Here is a 17793-nt window from a genome sequence, read left to right on the forward strand (position 1 = left end):
ACTTCAATTGGAAATTTTCAGTTGCAGGTCAAGCTGCATCTGAGATTTCTCCAATCAAGAGTCAAGTTGTAACAAAAAAAAGGTTTAATACCCTAGAAAATTATGAGATGATATCACTCGACTTAAAATTAAGCCAATTCTCATTCGACTGAGAATTACACGCCCCTTTTTAATCCTATTTGTATAATATATTCTCAAACTCACAAGCGTGGGAACTAGACGAACAACTCGGCTCATATTCCTTGAAATATGAAACACATCAAATTTTCAAATTTCAATGAAATCTATCATACTATAGTGTCAAATAGGTCAGGATATTCGCCAAGACCTCCACGAGTATAGACCTAAGTTACCCATCCAGCCATGTCGTCCCAACAAGTCAACCGAGCTAGTGGCAATAGGGAGGATGATAAAATGTCGACGCAAGGCAGTCATCGTTGTGTTACCAAAAGTTTTCTCTGTTTTTCTAAATCATAGGTAGAAGAGCTTTTCAAGATAGAGGAAACGTTATCACTAGAACCACAACTATGCCAAATGGTGGAAATATAAATAATAGTTGGCCAACTCAGTTAGCTAGTGCATGGAATTACATTTGTATGGTGTTTTTTGGCCTCGCAGTTCGTAAGCCACGTGAGAAAGGTGTGTAGTATTATACCTAAACCATATCATCTTGTCATCGTCTACCATGACATGAAGTTTGTTATGTAAAGATATGTCTATTTCCTCCCAAATATTTCCTAGTTATATATACTCAAGCCATTGTATTTAACCCTTCATGTGAATGGAACTTTGACAACCAGAAACTTGAGTGGCAAGGGAGGTCAGCAAAGTTACGGTGTGGTGACAAGTGCGCATGAGGGTTGGTGAGCAACACATAGCACAAGGATAGATTGTGACATTGCCATCGTCATAACGTACCGCAACCACGAATCTTTCACCTTTGTGTTTTTTATTTTGACCGGGGACAATGTTGTTTCTACCACCAGAATAAGTGTCCATCAAATATAATTTCAATTTCACGTAACCTAGTTCTATTTCCAAAAGGATAATTCAGGCAACCTAATTGACAAGGCATGTCATGTCGGTCGACAGATACAATTTCAGAAGCAACCACGAGTCGACGCTAGCTGTACGCACGAAATACAGTAGTAGCCGAACAGAGTACAATACGGCAATACGGATATGCATGGACCGCTCCGATGTCGAGACGCAAGTTTAGACGGTGGACCTAACAAAAAATTCGGGGTTGCCGCTCGCGCGCTTGCTTGCTTGGCCTCAGCTGAAGCTCCGTTCGTGGTGCCGTCGACGTCGTCATCAGCTCCCGGCCTAGTTTATCCCAGCCCAACCAAACTGTAATCATACCCCCACCCACAAATTCCCAATACAAATACTGCCCAGGAAATAGATAGCGAGGAAGAAGAAAGAGAAACCAGCAGCAGCGAGCGAGGCCAACGCCAAAAGCTACCTCCTTTGCTTTGCTGCACCTGCACGGGGAGCGCCAGCCGAGAGAGAGAGAGACGCCGAAGCGGCGGCGGCCGGCTAGCCAGCTTAGAGCTTAGCTTGCTTAGCTAGGTAAAGGCATGCAGGGCGAGTACCGCTCGTCGTCTTCCAGCGAGGACTCGGCGGGGTCGGCGTCCGCAGCAGCGGCAGCAGCGGCAGCGGCGGCGGCTATGGCACCTCTTGCCGCCGCAGCCGCGGCGGTGGCGGCGAAGGAGGAGCTGGGCGTGACGGTGGCCGTGGCGCCGCCGATGGCGCTGGCGCCGCTGAGCCAGCAGCAGCCGCGGCGGCAGTACCGCGGCGTGCGCATGCGGAAGTGGGGCAAGTGGGTGGCGGAGATCCGGGAGCCGCACAAGCGCACGCGCATCTGGCTCGGCTCCTACGCCACGCCCGTCGCCGCCGCGCGCGCCTACGACACGGCCGTCTTCTACCTGCGCGGCCGGTCGGCCAGGCTCAACTTCCCCGACGAGATCTCCGCGCTCGCGCCGCTCTCCCCGCCGCCCGAGGAGCTGGAGGCGGACGGCGGCGCGCTGTCGGCGGCGTCGATCCGGAAGAAGGCCATCGAGGTCGGGTCCCGCGTCGACGCGCTGCAGACCGGGATGACGATGGTCGCCACCGCCGCGCCGGCGACGAACCACCGGGAGCGGCAGAGGCAGCACCAGCACGCGCAGCAGGCTGCGCGCGACGAGGAGCTGCTCCAGCTCCACCACCAGAAGCAGCAGCGGACGGCGTGGAACGGGCGGGCCAAGAACCCGGATCTCAACCAGGCGCCCGACCCGGACAGCTCCGACGCCGAGTGAAGCAGCGGCAGCTACGAGAAGCTAGCGGTCATCCGCAGCAAGAATTCAAGACGACGACCATGCAACAAGTCTCCAGAGAGCAGCGTGTGATCAGCGAGCATGTACAAGCAACTCAGTCCATCCGTCCCAGCGTAGCAGCTATTCCTCCACCTCCGTCCGTCCGTGTCGGCGGCGGCGGGTGGTGGTGGTTGGTCGGTGGGTCGGTGGCGAGATACACGTTTGTTGGTTCTGGATAAGAACAAGCTAGGTGAGGGATGGAGAGGAGAGACGGGGGACGCCACAAGTGGCGGTCTTTCCAAACGTCAAAAAAGACAGCTGTAACTGTGATAAAAACAAGTCATCTCGCCCGCCATATCTTTTGCTCCCTTCTTCCTCCCTTCCTACTAGTATATCTGATATCGTATCGACTAGATAAGCTTGCACTGCACCGTCTAATTCTTAATCGCCCAAGTCGCCATCGCCGCCTCCTTTGTTAATCGCTGCCGCCACCGCATCGCATCACATCGCCGGTGGATTTTTGACATAGTATAGATATACAATTGCCGCAGCACGATGATCCTGTAGTTAGTTGGATCGTACGTACGCGTCATCCGATGGATCCCCTCGGCTCAGCTCAGAGCTGTCTGCTGGTGCGTGGGAGCAGATCCGCTCGCGTTAGGTTACCCGTCAGCAGCCACTAATCAGTGCTCGCACTAATCAGTTGAGGTTTCTTTTCTTTCTCTATTGATCAGTGTGTCCGAATGTGCCGGTGCAATTATGGATCCGAGGAGGCGGCGTCGTGTGCAACCTGTGGGTAATCTAATCGCTAACTACCTGGAGCTGCAGTGTCACGAGGTCGGGATTAGGATTAGGCCTAGTAGGTAACGTACAAGGGTACTTGTAGTGCGTGGGTGATTGGATTGGGTAGCGGTTAGGCCACCACATTGCAAAGCTAGCTAGCCAGCGTAGCGTATAGTGCAGCGTGATGATTGCTCGCGCGCGTCTCTGCGTGCGCTCGGCCGGATCTCCATCGCCAAGTACTCCTTCCTAGTTCCTCCCCACTTTTTTCTGTACTGATCAACCACTAATCACCCAGCGGTCACCAGTACACGTACGTACATAGGCATGCAAGGGAATCCATCCATCCATCAGGGTCACCCTGGACTAGACTCGGATCGTATATTCGGTTGCTGGTGAGCATATACACGTGGCAACAGATGAGCACCTCTTGTTGCCCTGACAGCATTTCTAAGCCATATGTTAGAGCATCTTTAGTCGCGTCTCCAAAATGTCTCTCAAAAGAGATATTGGTGCGCCGGACAGAATAACACGTCGATGGCTCCAGGCTAATCCAAACCCATACCAGGATGTCGATGAAGCCAAAGGGGCCACTAAAGGTGAAGGGATAGGCGAGACCCTACGCCAAGCTACACGCGAGATAGGTGCCGACCAGCTGCCGAAGCTGTGGGAGAGGGACTGGATCTGACAAGAATACACAACGAAGGAAGGAGGACTTCATCTTCATAGTCGTAGGCATGACTCACATGGATACGGAGGTGAAGGAATGGTACGTGGAGGAACATGCACCCGTCTTCATGCAACGCTACACCAGCTGCTCCAACACACGGTAGCATCTATGACGGAAGAGCCCTCTACCATGAAAGAACCATAGCAAGCTCCGGCGATGGCGAAGAACCCCATTTATTTGCATTTTGATTCACACCACATGTAGTATGAACAGTCGAACTTGGCGGCATTTTGGTGGTGGGTACTTTGAATTATGAGCGAAGCTATGTGCGTTTTGATTTCAATTAGATAAAAATATAGTATAATATTCTTCTGGAGGCGCTCCCATAGGGGGCAACTAGACATAGACGCCCCCAGGCGTGGGCGTTCGGTCCGACGCTCTCCCCAAATGGTTGACTCAATATTGTTCTTGTAGCCTATTTGGATGACGTGACTCGAGATGCTCTTAGCTCATTTGGATGACGAAGCCATTCTGGTTGGCATCGACTACAATAATTAGGTTTCATCCTCATTGGTGCCGACCTACGCAAATTTGGTTTTCATCCTCGTGGCACGGTATCCATGGATCTGATTTCGAAATAGTTTCGCCATTTTTTGTTTGTTTGCGAAACACGGTACAATCAAATACAATATCGTAGGGATCAGACTTGTAAAAAGTACTCCTTCCGTGCATCTCAATATAAAATGTTGAGTACTTTTAATGTAGACTAGAGTGAACCTACTAATTAAACGGGATAAAAACTAAAGTCGAAGAAAGTGCTTAAACGTGGTAAACAACCGTGGCCCTGGTTACTTTGTACTATACCGGGACGCGTCGGTGCATGCCGGTGAAAGATTTTGGAGATGCATGCCGGTGAAGGCTGGTGCAGGTGTCAGCACATGTGGTGCTACAAATGCGGATACAGACGGGAGGGACAGGAGCTGCAGACTGGGAGCGAAGAAGAGTAGACGACGACGGCGACAGGCGACAGGCGACAGCAGTGCGATTTAGTACACTGCACTGGTGTGCCCCCACGCGCGCGCCTCTGGCCCTAGTTGCTCTCGGAGGAGACGACTAGTAGTGTTTTGGATCTCGCTCGGGGCCAGGCCATGGCCGCTTGCTCGGTCGGTGACTCGGCGCCTGCATGCTTATCTCTTCTCCTCCGGCGTTTCTTGGATCTTTGCACGGTTCCGCTTGCACCGCATGATGATGATGGTCTGCACTTCTATTGGGCATTTCTTGGGTCCCGACGACACGTTTCTGAAATTCGCTCATTTCCTGGACTGAGCTGGCCTGCCTTGCCCAAAGGAGCAATGCTTACGGCTTACACAAGGGGAGACTTTCACGTCACCATGGCTGGCAATGCATTTGTGGCGCGCGGCCTCCCGATCCGACCAAGCATGGCGTTCATGAAACACGCATGCCGTCCCCGAAAAGGTCCCGATTTGGGGCACGCGCGCGCAGCGGTGGCCAGCCGCCCCCGTTAATCCACTGTCGGCTGTCGCACACGTAGCGCACGGGATCCAGCCACCCAGGTCGCCGTCGTCGTCCACCTTCGTCCGGACGGCCGACCTCCTCCTATACGGGCCATCACAGTTTTAGCTGAGCCCATGGACTTAACAACTTGGCCCGTTCTCAGGCCCGCAAAACTGTGGTTGGACATTTGAATGGTAGAAGTCAGTTCGTGCAACAGCCCATCTCAAAATTCGATTCCTTCTGAAGCCCACAACAGAATCCGGGTATCTGCTGCAGAGCTCCAAAACAGACCAATCAAGGCGCCCTTTTACCGAGAGGCGGAGACGCTACCCTACCGGCGAGAATACAGCGACACGCCGGACCGTGAACTGAACGGCTTGCGCGGCTTCCAGCGCCGGGATGGAGATGCGGATGCCCATCCATCGGTCCCGTCGACCGTCGTGCTCCGTGCCGGTACAGATGCCTTTGTGCGACGGGGATGTCGGCGTGTGTGGCCAGAAAGGAACCCCCAACTGCGGCCTCTACACAACACAGCGCCGCAGCACGGACAGCTACGATGACGGCGACGACGACAGTTGCGTGCCGGCTCGTCCCGGCACCCGGCGTCTGTGGCCGACAAGGAACAAGCACACACATACAGGTGCAACTAACCTGGCACGGCATCCAGAGTCCAGGCCCAACCGAGCTTTGGAAAGAAGGCTACCTCCAGGCACGCCAACATCAGCTTCAGATAAGCGGATCACAACCAGTCGTCAGGGTTGACGTTTCCTGAACCGGAATTCAACAACCATACTAGCGCACTACTAGACAAGAAATAGATTATCTGCAATGCCTTCTTTAAACTAGCATCAATTATACCAGCCATACGCATGAATATTTGGTCAAATGCAGAGAGACAGATCCCGGGGATTATTTGCCGCAACGCGCAGCTTACAGGTAGTACCAGTTTCGAGCTCTTTTTTTGGTTTTGTTTTCCAACCATGACCAATTTTGGAACTGTATGTGAACGCAAAAACCTTCTGGCCAAAAAACGCAATGATATGAATCGGTGAATAAGTGATCTTGCGATCAGACGAGCCTTGCTGCTCTCTGCTGTCTTAGGTCTTCAAGGCGGTGTTCTTGCAAATCGGGCACAGGTTCTTCACCACCAGCCACTGCCTGATGCAGCCCGCATGGAAGTCGTGACCACAGTGGAGCGTCCCGAGATCGTCTCCGTCGACGTACTCTTCCTGGATAAACAAGGAGAATCGAGGTTATTATAAGCAAACATATGTAACAGTAATTAAGAAACACTAGCATACTAAGCACGATGATGAATGAAAAGGGGTGTAACTGAACCAAAACATTCAATACTGTATATCAGACAGAGGTTGCCACTAGCAGTTAAATGTTCAATATATTGTCCAGTACTGCAAAATAGTTGTTTCCAAACTAAAATAAAGGATTGATGTATCTAGCAAAGCTTTTTTAAACTGACAAAGACAGTCAATTCAGAATATCAGACACAAGTTGCCGCTAGCAGAAGCCGGGGTTAAACTCCCCATTTCGAAAAAAAAAAGTTGCCGCTAGCAGTTCAGTATTCAGTATATTGTCCAGTACAAAAAAAAAATTGTTTACAAACTAAATTGAAGGATTGATGTATCTAGCAAGCTTTTTAAACTGACAAATACAGTCAATACTGAATATCAGACCCAAGTTGCCGCTAGCAGTTCAATGCTCAGTATATTGTGCAGTACTCCAAAATACTTGTTTCCAGACTAAAATGAAGGATTGATGTATCTAGCAAGCTTTTTTTTTTTCAAGGAAATGTATGAAGCAAGCTAGTCTGAGGACTTAGTAGTATTGATTTCATGTTTCAAATACATACTGGAAAACATGGACATGTCTACTGACCAAATAACCAAGTACGCACTACTCATTTTACATGACTTTGTTGCATGAAGTTGATGAGTTTAATTGATCTTACCTACCTGGATTCAAAGCTGAGTGCACATGCTTACATAAGAAATGAATCCAGTTTGATTTTCAAGTTAGTACTACTTGATGGTAGTGGTGAGTAAAAGAATACAGTGCAGAATCTACTAATAAGAGTGAAGTGCAGATGCTTTTGATAGGCCTATGGGTATTGCTGATACCTGACAAATACAACATGGCTCATATTCCATTGATGCTAATCTCCAGGACGAGAACTTTCTTTGCTTCAGGAGCTTCATCACATCGTCCTCGCTGATGCCAGTGCTAACATTTCCTATTCTTTCCTCCAGTGCTAATAGCTCCTGAAAGATGAGTGGAGCACCAATATATTGAGTACATTGGACTTTCATGAAGATACAGGTAATGCCTCACTGAATAAAACTAACCTCATAAGACATATTGTCTATGTCAAGACGCATATCCCTGTGTCTATCATGAATGTCGACACCGCCATAGAAAATAGACTGCTTCAAGAATAGATAGACAAGGAAACAAAGTAAATCCCACAAATATCAGCAAAGATAACACGTAAGGGCAAGGGGCAACAAATACTAGACTTTTAGATCATTCAACTAATGTTCACGCTGGAGGTTCCATAACACAAACAAGAGGCACACATCATATTGGGATAAGATCGACTATTTCAGCATGTGACTTTCTGAATATTCGCTATTTAAAAATCAAAATCAGAATCAGACTTTTGCAATGATGTATACCATGCGTACCTAACATAATAGATAAGATCCGCTTTTTCAGAATGTGATTTGCTAAATATTCTCAATTATAGAATCAAAATCAGAACTAGACTAGTGCTATGATGTACACCAGATGCAACCTATCATATTAGGATAAGATTTCCTATTTCAACTTGTGACATGCTTACTATTCTCTCCTTAAAAATCAAAACCAGAACTAGGCTTGTTCTATGATGTAACTGGCCTCCAATTTTATTTAAAGGATGTCAAGTTCATCTGTTACCTTCTGAATCTTTTTCAATTATAGTTCAATATGCATACTGTTTTGCGCTACTACTACCATTCTTACAGAAGAAAAATCTAGCCATGTAAAAAACATGTATACTAAATTTTCTACTCCCAAATAACTAGAGTAGTGTGTGCTAAGTTAAGCTGCAATGTTGGTACTATGCAATTAAATATGATAAATAAACAGACAGAAAACAGCAAGACTCAAATATCCATCTTTAATTTAAGTACATTTTTAGTTTTCTTTACTGAAGAGCAATAAGAAAATATAGTTACAAATCTAATACAGCAAGTGCTATTACTGACCTCAAATCTGACATTTTCCCCTCTTTGAATCATTTCTAGTGCATTCCGTATCTGGTGACAGGTAAAAATGGAGAATATCATATAGTGGTATAAAATTGCTAGTGATTTTAGAAGGAAAGAAATGAAATATCTTGTATCCAGGAAATGCTCACTAATTTTCTCTAGTATATGAAGTAACTAGAGACAGAACATACATATGTAAGAAAGCGACCAGTTCATGAAAATACAGGAGCATATCATAATATAAACGCATCAAGAAAAAAAAGATGAACCAGTGTATCAAGTAAGATTTTATTCCTGGACATCTTTTTAAAGAAGTTCGAAACAAAGTCAATCAACTCACCTCTATTAACCTTCTTCCTTCCCTACTACTCCTCATTGGTAATGGAACACCCCAAACACCATCACCCTGACGTTCCAATAGAAACCCCGACCTTAAACGTGGTTGCTGCTGACCACGAAGGGCTCCAGATAGACGACCTATCTCCTATAAGTAATACAATAGATTTCCATCAAGTTAACACAATTGCAATTGAAGTGGAAAAGTAAACATACGAACATGTGACAGAGCAATGTTACCTCTGATAAATTTCTAGGATGTCGTCTATGCAGGGTTGGATGAGCGACAGATGGTGAGCCTGCTGGTCGATTAACTATTGAACTAGGATTAGCTCTAGATACAGAAGAAACATTTCCAGGGATGGCAGTGCCACGGAGATCAGAATTCCAGGTAGATGGTTCTGGAACCAAAGGTCTCATGTCTATTCCAGCAAGAGGCGCTGCATTAGAGAAGTTGGGAGCTGCAACACTCCTCCCAGTAACGTCCTCACTACCAAGAATTCTGTTATCCAAACTGCCCGCTCTAGATGATGAAGCTCCATGGCAAGCAAAACGGTGTGCTATTTGTGGAATGCCAGGAACTACATTTGCAGGATGTTGGTATTGCAAGTTGATTCCACTGACCATGGGAATACCCTCTTGCATTTCATCAAACGCGCTCTGAAGGGCAGGCGCCTGGTGGTTCCATGAACTGGAATGACTCATGGTACTTGAAGAAGGCCATACACCGTATGGGTTAACCTGCTGAGCGGTGGTAGTTCTTACCCGGAAACTTCTTTGTGAGTTTCCAGAATTATAATTGCCTCCACTAGGATGATTGTAGCTACTAGATGGCAGTCCTGTAGTTGCTCCATAGTGGGGGAGTTGTTCCTCGATAGAACTTGGAGGTAACAAAAAATTATGAGAGGGCACATTCATGGTAGGAGCAGGACTGAAACTTGTTGAAGGAATGTTATGGAAGACATTATCATTTCTGTGGGAAAAACTAGTGCTAGCACCTGCTGAAAATATCCCATGGGCTCCCTCAATGGTTTTCCTCTTGCACGCTAAACGACGGCCATCCAGAGAACTGCCTGATCTTTGATCAATGTCCTCTGGCATTAGTGGAAAATTACCCAAGGAAGCATTCAAAGAAGGGAACGACTCTGGCTGCTCGTCATCTGATAAAAAAGATCTGTACGGATGCAATCTTAGGTCCGTGGCCTGAGAGCTTGTAACATCGCGAGAACATCCAGCATACTGTTCTGATCCTTGAGAGGCACCGTTCGCATTTGAACCCTGACCAAATAGATCATGTCCACTGGCATTCAGGTTTATATCCACATTATCGAGAGAAAGGTTACGTTCAGCAACCATGCGCCTTTCACCGATCCTCAATGCACCACCAATATTCAGATGCTCTGCCTTGAGCACGCTAGAAGTCCCATAGTTCAGTGAGTTGGCACTTGAGCTAGCTTCACCTGACCCCCAGAAACCTAGAAACTGACCATCTTGATGTGCCTCACTTCCGAATGGAATGGTTGTGTCACTGCGGTTCTCTTCATAGCCTTGAATATTCTGCGATTCTACTGATCCAAGCATGCTGTTCCAGTATGCTTGCTGATCCATGGCAGGGTTGCCTGAAGTAGACCCATGATCAAATCCGAAGAGTTCAGATAACTGTTCGACAGAATTCCTCTGCCCTTGCATTATCGAAAGGGTAAAGGGATGTCCTTCTTAAAGATTGACCAGCAGCAAGAACATATCAGCTGCTGTTCACCTTTTTCCAGCAATTCATATATGACCTATAAATGTAAGAGGAAAAGGCATTAGAAATTTGGGAAAGAAAACTTGTTCTGAACACTGCTACATCAAAGAAAACTCAAGTAGCAAACACAGATGCTGGAATGCTGCATTGTATCAAAGTACTATATTGTAACTCTTAAGGTTTATCAAAGAAAAGAAAACTTATTCTGAAGATTCTTACATGAAAGAAAACTCAAGTAGCAGACACAGATGATGGAATGATACATTGTATCACAGTCCTACTACATTATAATTCTTACGGTTTGTCAAGGAAAAGAAAATTTGCTCTGAACATTCCTAGATGAAAGAAAACTCAAATACAAAAGACAGATGATAGAATGCTACATTGTATCACAGTACTAGTACATTATAACCCAGGTTTGCCAAGGAAAAGAAAAACTTGCTCTGAACATTCGTACATGAAAGAAAAATCAACAGACACAGATGATGGAATGCTACATTGTATCAAAGCACTAGATTATAACTCTAAGGTTTGGTAAAGAAAGGAAAACTGGTTCTGAACATTCCTACAGGAAAGAAAAATCAGCAGACACATGCTGGAATGATACATTGTATCACAGCACGCAAGATTATTATAACTATGATTTGCAAAGGAAAACAAATAATAAAGATGATCCCTATCAGCGCATTAATCCTCGTTGGTGGTACACTGAATATTACTAGTCCAGCCTGGTTTATATGCTATCTTTAGAAGATGGACATCTACACAAATTTGGAAAAGATGCAATCTTTTCCCCTCTCGTACCCTTGTGATGTAGTACCAACACGCGTCTCTGCAACTTGGAAGTAACTCTACACCCATTTGGATCGTACAGCTAGAGATAGCAGCGATTCGTCCGTGACGGCATTAACTTTTACGAGCCGTGGCGATCTTGGCGTGAGCCGCATTTGGTGTGGTGTGTGGATTGGATACACCAAACTTGACGGCAAGTTCGGTCGTGCTCCTGTAAGCAAAAGGTGGTGCTGGTGCTCCTGCTGATGCGTGCATTTTTCTATTATTTTTGGTTGGAAGCAGAGTAAAGGTGATGATGCATGCATTTTGGTAATGGGGGAGAAGAACAAGCGAAAAAACAGGGTTCCCCCACAGTGGTTGCATGCGAGCTAAACTAAACAGATGGACGGGCTGCATGCATTGCACGGTGGGACCCATCTGCTTCTGTGGACGCCCGGAAAAATATACTCTATTTTTATGGCGCATTAATTTCCCTTCGCTTTTGGTTTTGAGGTAAACGAGCAAAAAAGTAAAGAAAAGGTAGGGGCAGCCATGTATTGATTGGTTGTTTCAAGGAAGAGATTAATACTGATAGTTGTCTTATCACAACAATTGAAAGATTATCAAAAGAGGGGGAGATTTATAATCAATGAAAACATCTCTGTCTCGGAACCGAAAAACAGATAGAGAGAGCTAATCAAGATATATCTGAAGTTGGATTGTTCTTGTGTGGGCAGCAAACATGATGAATTTTCTTGTAGTTGAACAACATATCGAAGGGTTGAGAAACAGGTGAAGAAACGAAAACCATGGAGGAATCGACAGGAATCTAAACATATGTTTCAAAAGAAGCATTGATTCCAACATTCATCGCAAGAAAACGAATGGCTGACAGGAGCAGAATCAGAAAAACACGAAAAACAAAAGCAAAATAGACAGAGAGGGGGGTTGAACAGACCGTACCAGGAACCGATCCCAAGTTTCTCAACAGGAAGCCTGGAAAGAAGAAACTTGTTTCCCCGATCCTCTCCGAACAGGAGAGGCGAAGAATCAACCCAAGAAACGTAGGCAAAAACAATCGCTAGAGAGAAAAAGAGAAGGCGAGGTGGAGAGATGGTGGTAGAGGCGAGCGAATTCGGAGAGATCGAGGCTGGTGGGTGGAGACGAACAGGGAGAGAATGGGTGGAGGAAAATCCGTCAAAGACCCGCGGAGAGGGAGAGGAGGGGGAGAAAGACAGACAAGGGAGAGGTTGGGGGTGGTGATGAGATGATGTAGAGGAGGAGAGGAGAAGAGAGGGGGGAAGAGAGAGAAGTTTGGCGGAATTCGGATTTATTAATTTCTCTGTCTCGCTCTCTGTTGGGTCTCTGGCCCTTGGAAGGAGTGCAGTATCCCCTCTCTCGCTCTCTCCTCCCCCACTAATAAAACCTTTCTATCTAAAGAAATGAACTGTGTTCTCTCCGTTAGCAGGAGCGCGTGTTAACGGCGTTGTGTGACGACTTTCTTTGCATTTTAGATTTTCTTTCCTTTTTTCGGCAACCTTTTAGATTTTCTTTCCATAAAAGCTTTTTTCATGTTTCTTGCTTGAGCACCATCGGCAATAAATAAATGAAATCAAACAATTCCAGGTTGTGACCCCAGTTGTCGTGAGTTGTGCCTGGGAAGGGGCCACGCCGTGACACATGTCCGACGGGAGGAGGGAGTAATTGGTTGTGTGGTCAAGCTTTGCCATTATGACATGGCGCCAATTTTCACGGGAGAACGCAGAGGATCCGTCTGATTCGTGTCCATAAACACAGGGTGGTGATGGCATCGGGCCCTTTCCGCGTGCATGGAAGGCCTCCCTTCAAAGTTTGAAACTCGAGCGCAACTGCGGTGCCACGTTTCGGCCTCTCCTGGCGCCGATCTCGGTTGCCTGGTCAACCGGAGCACCGCCGTAAAAATCCATCGAATTCGCAAGAAAATGTACTCCGTACGTATACAGGCCCATCCCAATAGCGCGCGATAGCATGCTCCGTCAGCGTCTCTCTCACGTACTGTCCTCATCCGCAGCGCACAACGGTGCCGGAGCCCACGCAGGCGCCACCGTCAGCGAGACGGAGCCAAGTCAAAAAGCTTCTTCAGCGGCGCGCTCCGGGCTAGCGTATCGACCATCAATGGCGTGGTGTATGTCATCGTGGACACTCATCACCACCGCCGGTTCCGGCCAGCGATTTCATCACGGCATCAGGATAAGCTAACGGTGGCCGCTTGTCTGGCGTTGGAGCTCTCTCCCTCTCTCTCTCTCTGACGGAGCTGGCTGGTGCCATGTGTAATGTGTAGGAGGAATATACGGCGGGAACACGCACCCCATCCGTCGTCGCTTTTCTTTTTCTTTTCTTGCCTGGTTTCTATGCGTGACTCCATTTGGGTTGGATTCCCCTCGTTCTTTCCTGCTTCTTTGCGGTGGCCGCTTTGGGCTGGATTACGTAAAGAACCGACGTGCATTATCTATCCATCTATCTATCCACTTGCTTCCCGCCAAATTATCCTGCCGCGCGCACAAGGTAGCAATACCCTTCCAACCGATAGCCACCTTTCAAGATCTCTAGTTTCGTCTCTATAATTGTTGTTGCTCCTGATTGTCCCTTCCAAACGCCTCCTCGCAAGCCTAAAGCATTGACTGAATCAGAATACTAGTATGCTCCGGTTTCTTTGAAACAGAAGAGTGGCTCACAAGGCAATTGGCATATGCATGGGTTATTCCCTCCGCTCCACTGCGCCATCCCATCGGCTTATGTAACCACGCCTATATCAGTTTAGACTCTCTTTTTTAATTAATGAGCTTTTGCTCCCGATTTTATTAAAACATGATAGGACATTAAAAAAAACCTACTCAATCCGTGCTCCATCCGGTACAGTTTAACATCCAGAGATTTATTTATAAAAAATTCAATGATATAATTTGTTCTAATATATAAATCATAATCTATTAACCAAAACGAAGATCGAAGTGTTTTTAGAACTACGTGCACATCTGTTAAACTGACACGGAGAAAGTAGCTAAGAACATGGCCAACACATCGCCCCAACTAGCTGCCCCGCAAGCCATGTAGGATCGGATGTTCAGAGTGGTAGCCTTGCAGAATGTCAGTGCTGCTTCTGCAGGAGGAGGCCGTTACAACCAAAAGTGTGGTCCCGGTAATGCTCGTGTGAGAGAGATAAATGTGCTTCGTCTGACCAGTGTTCATCTTTTGTTGTCAGAGGATGCTTGGTAGGTTGTTGCTCCTATTGGTCCAAAAAATTCAATACGGATGCTTGACCTTGCTTTTCCAATGGTGCGGTAGAAAGCGACCGCTTCCGTTGCACATGCTCTAACATTCCCGAAAATCACTCCACCAAATACATTTACATTTACTGCAACCAACCCACGGTGGTGGAGCTTTTTTTTCCGCGAAACACAATACAATCAAAGACGCTCACACATACGCGCACACACTCACCCCTATGAACGCACACAGCACACCCTACCCCTATGAGCACCTCCAACAGACTGCGTTGAAGAACTGGTCCGACGGGTCTTGAGATTGATGAAGTCACCAAAGGCACCTCGCTGGAGCCTGTGTGTATGTGTATGTGTGTGCGAGAAGGGGGAGGTCTTCCATCTTATTATGCAACCTTGTCTTAATGATCTTCGAACTTGAAATGTGTGTTCCTTACTTGCAGTACAAACTCGGAAAATGACAAGTAGATGGAGTACCCTAATAATCAGATTGTACATAGTATATCCTGTCTAAAGAAGGCAACCACAAAGGTCATTCGAGGTTGACATTTTTTCAACTCTTCATCATTAGAAGCATTAGCAACGTAGGATTTCAACATGGTTCAAATACATAGCGGTCTCATTGAGTAAGATCTGTTTTCGTAATACTTCTTCAGAAACTCACATATATCATTGCCTTTATAATATTTAAATCTATTTCTTAGAATTAGAGTGGCACTGGTCAACAGAAGACCCAATATCTTCTCATTGAACATGCGACCCAATTCATGTAGTTGGAGATCGGTGCTTGCACGGAATATCTCCACTCGAAAATATTGCTCCTTAGGGAAATGATCAGGTTGCGACCGTGCACGACCACCACACATGATATAAGTGTCTTCCATGTTTCGAATTTCAGTGCAATGATCTACACAAAATTAAGCAGTGTGAAGAAAAATTCAGAGTGGCTCACAAGGCAAGCAGCATATGCATGGGTTATTCCCTCCGCTCCACTGCGTCATGATACGTCTCAAACGTATCTATAATTTTTGATACTCCATGCTTGTTTTGCACCAATTTATATATGTTTTGCTCATGCTTCGTTGCACTTTTATACATTTTCCGGCACTAACCTATTAACAAGATGTCACAGTGCCAGTTCCTGTTTTCTGTTGTTTTGTATTTCAGAAAAATTGTACAGAAAATATTCTTGGAATTGGAAGAAACAAAAGCCGAAGTCAATATTTTACCGTGACAAAGACGAAGTCCGAAGGGAGTCGAAGAAAGGACACGGGGTGGCCAGACCATGCCTAGGCGCGGCCTGGCCCTAGCCCACGCCTAGGGGTGGTGTGGGGCTGAAGGAGATATGCCCTAGAGGCAATAATAAAGTGGTTATTATTTATATCTTTATGTTTATGATAAATGTTTATATATCATGCTAGAATTGTATTAACCGAAACATTAGTACATGTGTGATATGTAGACAAACAAGAAGTCCCTAGGATGCCTCTTAAACTAGCTTGTTGATTAATGGATGATTAGTTTCATAATCATGAACATTGGATGTTATTAATAACAAGGTTATGTCATTGTGTGAATGATATAATGGACACACCCAATTAAGCGTAGCATAAGATCTCGTCATTAAGTTATTTGCTATAAGCTTTCGATACATAGTTACCTAGTCCTTATGACCATGAGATCATGTAAATCACTTATACCGGAAAGGTACTTTGATTACACCAAACACCACTGCGTAAATGGGTGGCTATAAAGGTGGGATTAAGTATCCGGAAAGTATGAGTTGAGGCATATGGATCAACAGTGGGATTTGTCCATCCCGATGACGGATAGATATACTCTGGGCCCTCTCGGTGGAATGTCGTCTAATGTCTTGCAAGCATATGAATGAGTTCATAAGAGACCACATACCACGGTACGAGTAAAGAGTACTTGTCAGGAGACGAGGTTGAACAAAGGTATAGAGTGATACCGAAGATCAAACCTCGGACAAGTAAAATATCGCGAGACAAAGGGAATTGGTAATATATGTGTATGGTTCATTCGATCACTAAAGTCATCGTTGAATATGTGGGAGCCATTATGGATCTCCAGATCCCGCTATTGGTTATTGGTCGGAGTGAGTACTCAACCATGTCCGCATAGTTCTCGAACCGTAGGGTGACACACTTAAAGTTGGATGTTGAAATGGTAGCACTTGAATTATGGAATGGAGTTCGAATATTTGTTCGGAGTCCCGGATGAGATCCCGGACATCACGAGGAGTTAGGAATGGTCCGGAGAATAAGATTCATATATAGGATGTCATTTTATGTGAAATAAAATGTCGCGGAAGGTTCTATGGAAGGTTCTAGAAGGTTCTAGAAAAGTCCGGAAGAAACCACCAAGGAAGGTGGAGTCCACAAGGGACTCCACCTCCATGGCCGGCCAGCCCTAGTGGGGGTGGAGTCCCAAGTGGACTCCACCATAGGGGGCCGGCCAACCCCACATGGGAGGTGGGAATCCCACCTTTGGGTGGGAGTCCTAGTTGGGCTAGGTTTGCCCCCTCCTATGGAAGGTTTTGGTTTCGGGTCTTATTCGAAGACTTGGACACCAACACTTGGGATCCACCTATATAATGAGGGGCCAAGGGAGGGGGCCGGCCACCCCAAGACCATAGCTTGGCCGCCCCCCTTGAGTGGCCGGCCAACCCCTCCCAAACCCTAGCTTTGCGCCTCCCCGTCATATTTCCCGCGTAGCTTAGCGAAGCTCCGCCGGACTTCTATCGCCACCGACACCACGCCGTCGTGCTTTGTCGGATTCAAGAGGAGCTACTACTTCCGCTGCCCGCCGGAACGCGGAGGTGGCCGACGACTTCATCAACAACCGCACGTGTGACCGACGACGGAGCTCCTGCCCGTTCGTGGCGCCGGAACCTATCGTGAGCAAGATCTTCAACGCGCCTTTGCAAGCGGCAAGTGATCGTCTACCGCAGCAACAAGAGCCTCATCTTGTAGGCTTTGGAATCTCTTCAAGGGTGAGACTCGATACCCCCTCGTTGCTACCGTCTTCTAGATTGCATCTTGGCTTGGATTGCGTGTTCGCGGTAGGAAAATTTTTGTTTTCTATGCAACGTTATCCTACAGTGGTATCAGAGCCGTGTCTATGCATAGAT

General features: G+C 46.6%; 2 protein-coding genes across 3 annotated transcripts; one reads left to right on the plus strand and one right to left on the minus strand.

Annotated features, from left to right (window-relative positions):
- The first annotated feature begins 1173 nt into the window (after nt 1–1173).
- Nucleotides 1174–2649, plus strand: LOC127336898 (ethylene-responsive transcription factor ERF008). Its single transcript, XM_051363761.2, has one exon. It carries the CDS (start codon nt 1581–1583, stop codon nt 2295–2297), a length of 717 nt encoding a protein of 238 aa, XP_051219721.1. The 5' UTR covers nt 1174–1580; the 3' UTR covers nt 2298–2649.
- A 3429-nt stretch (nt 2650–6078) lies between these two features.
- On the minus strand, nt 6079–12737 carry LOC127336897 (probable E3 ubiquitin-protein ligase HIP1). Of its 2 annotated transcripts, none has more exons than XM_051363759.2 (7): nt 12343–12737; nt 9102–10645; nt 8866–9009; nt 8523–8573; nt 7620–7700; nt 7395–7535; nt 6079–6488 (listed from the first exon to the last, which is right to left on the minus strand). In XM_051363759.2, the coding sequence occupies exons 2-7, from the start codon at nt 10548–10550 to the stop codon at nt 6357–6359; spliced, it is 1998 nt and encodes a 665-aa protein (XP_051219719.1). In that variant the 5' UTR covers nt 10551–10645; nt 12343–12737; the 3' UTR covers nt 6079–6356. The 2 variants fall into 2 exon arrangements, with proteins under 2 accessions (XP_051219719.1, XP_051219720.1); XM_051363760.2 differs by having other exon boundaries at nt 7620–7697; nt 12343–12736.
- Between the last annotated feature and the right edge of the window lie 5056 nt (nt 12738–17793).

Source organism: Lolium perenne, chromosome 2, assembly GCF_019359855.2.
Source record: "Lolium perenne isolate Kyuss_39 chromosome 2, Kyuss_2.0, whole genome shotgun sequence".
NCBI classification, from domain to species: domain Eukaryota; kingdom Viridiplantae; phylum Streptophyta; class Magnoliopsida; order Poales; family Poaceae; genus Lolium; species Lolium perenne.

Excerpts from the sequence above, each read along its gene's own strand:
- LOC127336898 (XM_051363761.2), top strand. The coding sequence starts at position 1,581 with ATGCAGGGCGAGTACCGCTCGTCGTCTTCCAGCGAGGACTCGGCGGGG.
- LOC127336897 (XM_051363759.2), bottom strand. The coding sequence starts at position 10,550 with ATGCAAGGGCAGAGGAATTCTGTCGAACAGTTATCTGAACTCTTCGGA. Across the intron at positions 8,574-8,865 it reads AAGGAAGAAGGTTAATAGAG|ATACGGAATGCACTAGAAAT; the intron begins GTGAGTTGATTG and ends ACCTGTCACCAG. Across the intron at positions 7,701-8,522 it reads GGGAAAATGTCAGATTTGAG|CAGTCTATTTTCTATGGCGG; the intron begins GTCAGTAATAGC and ends CTATTCTTGAAG.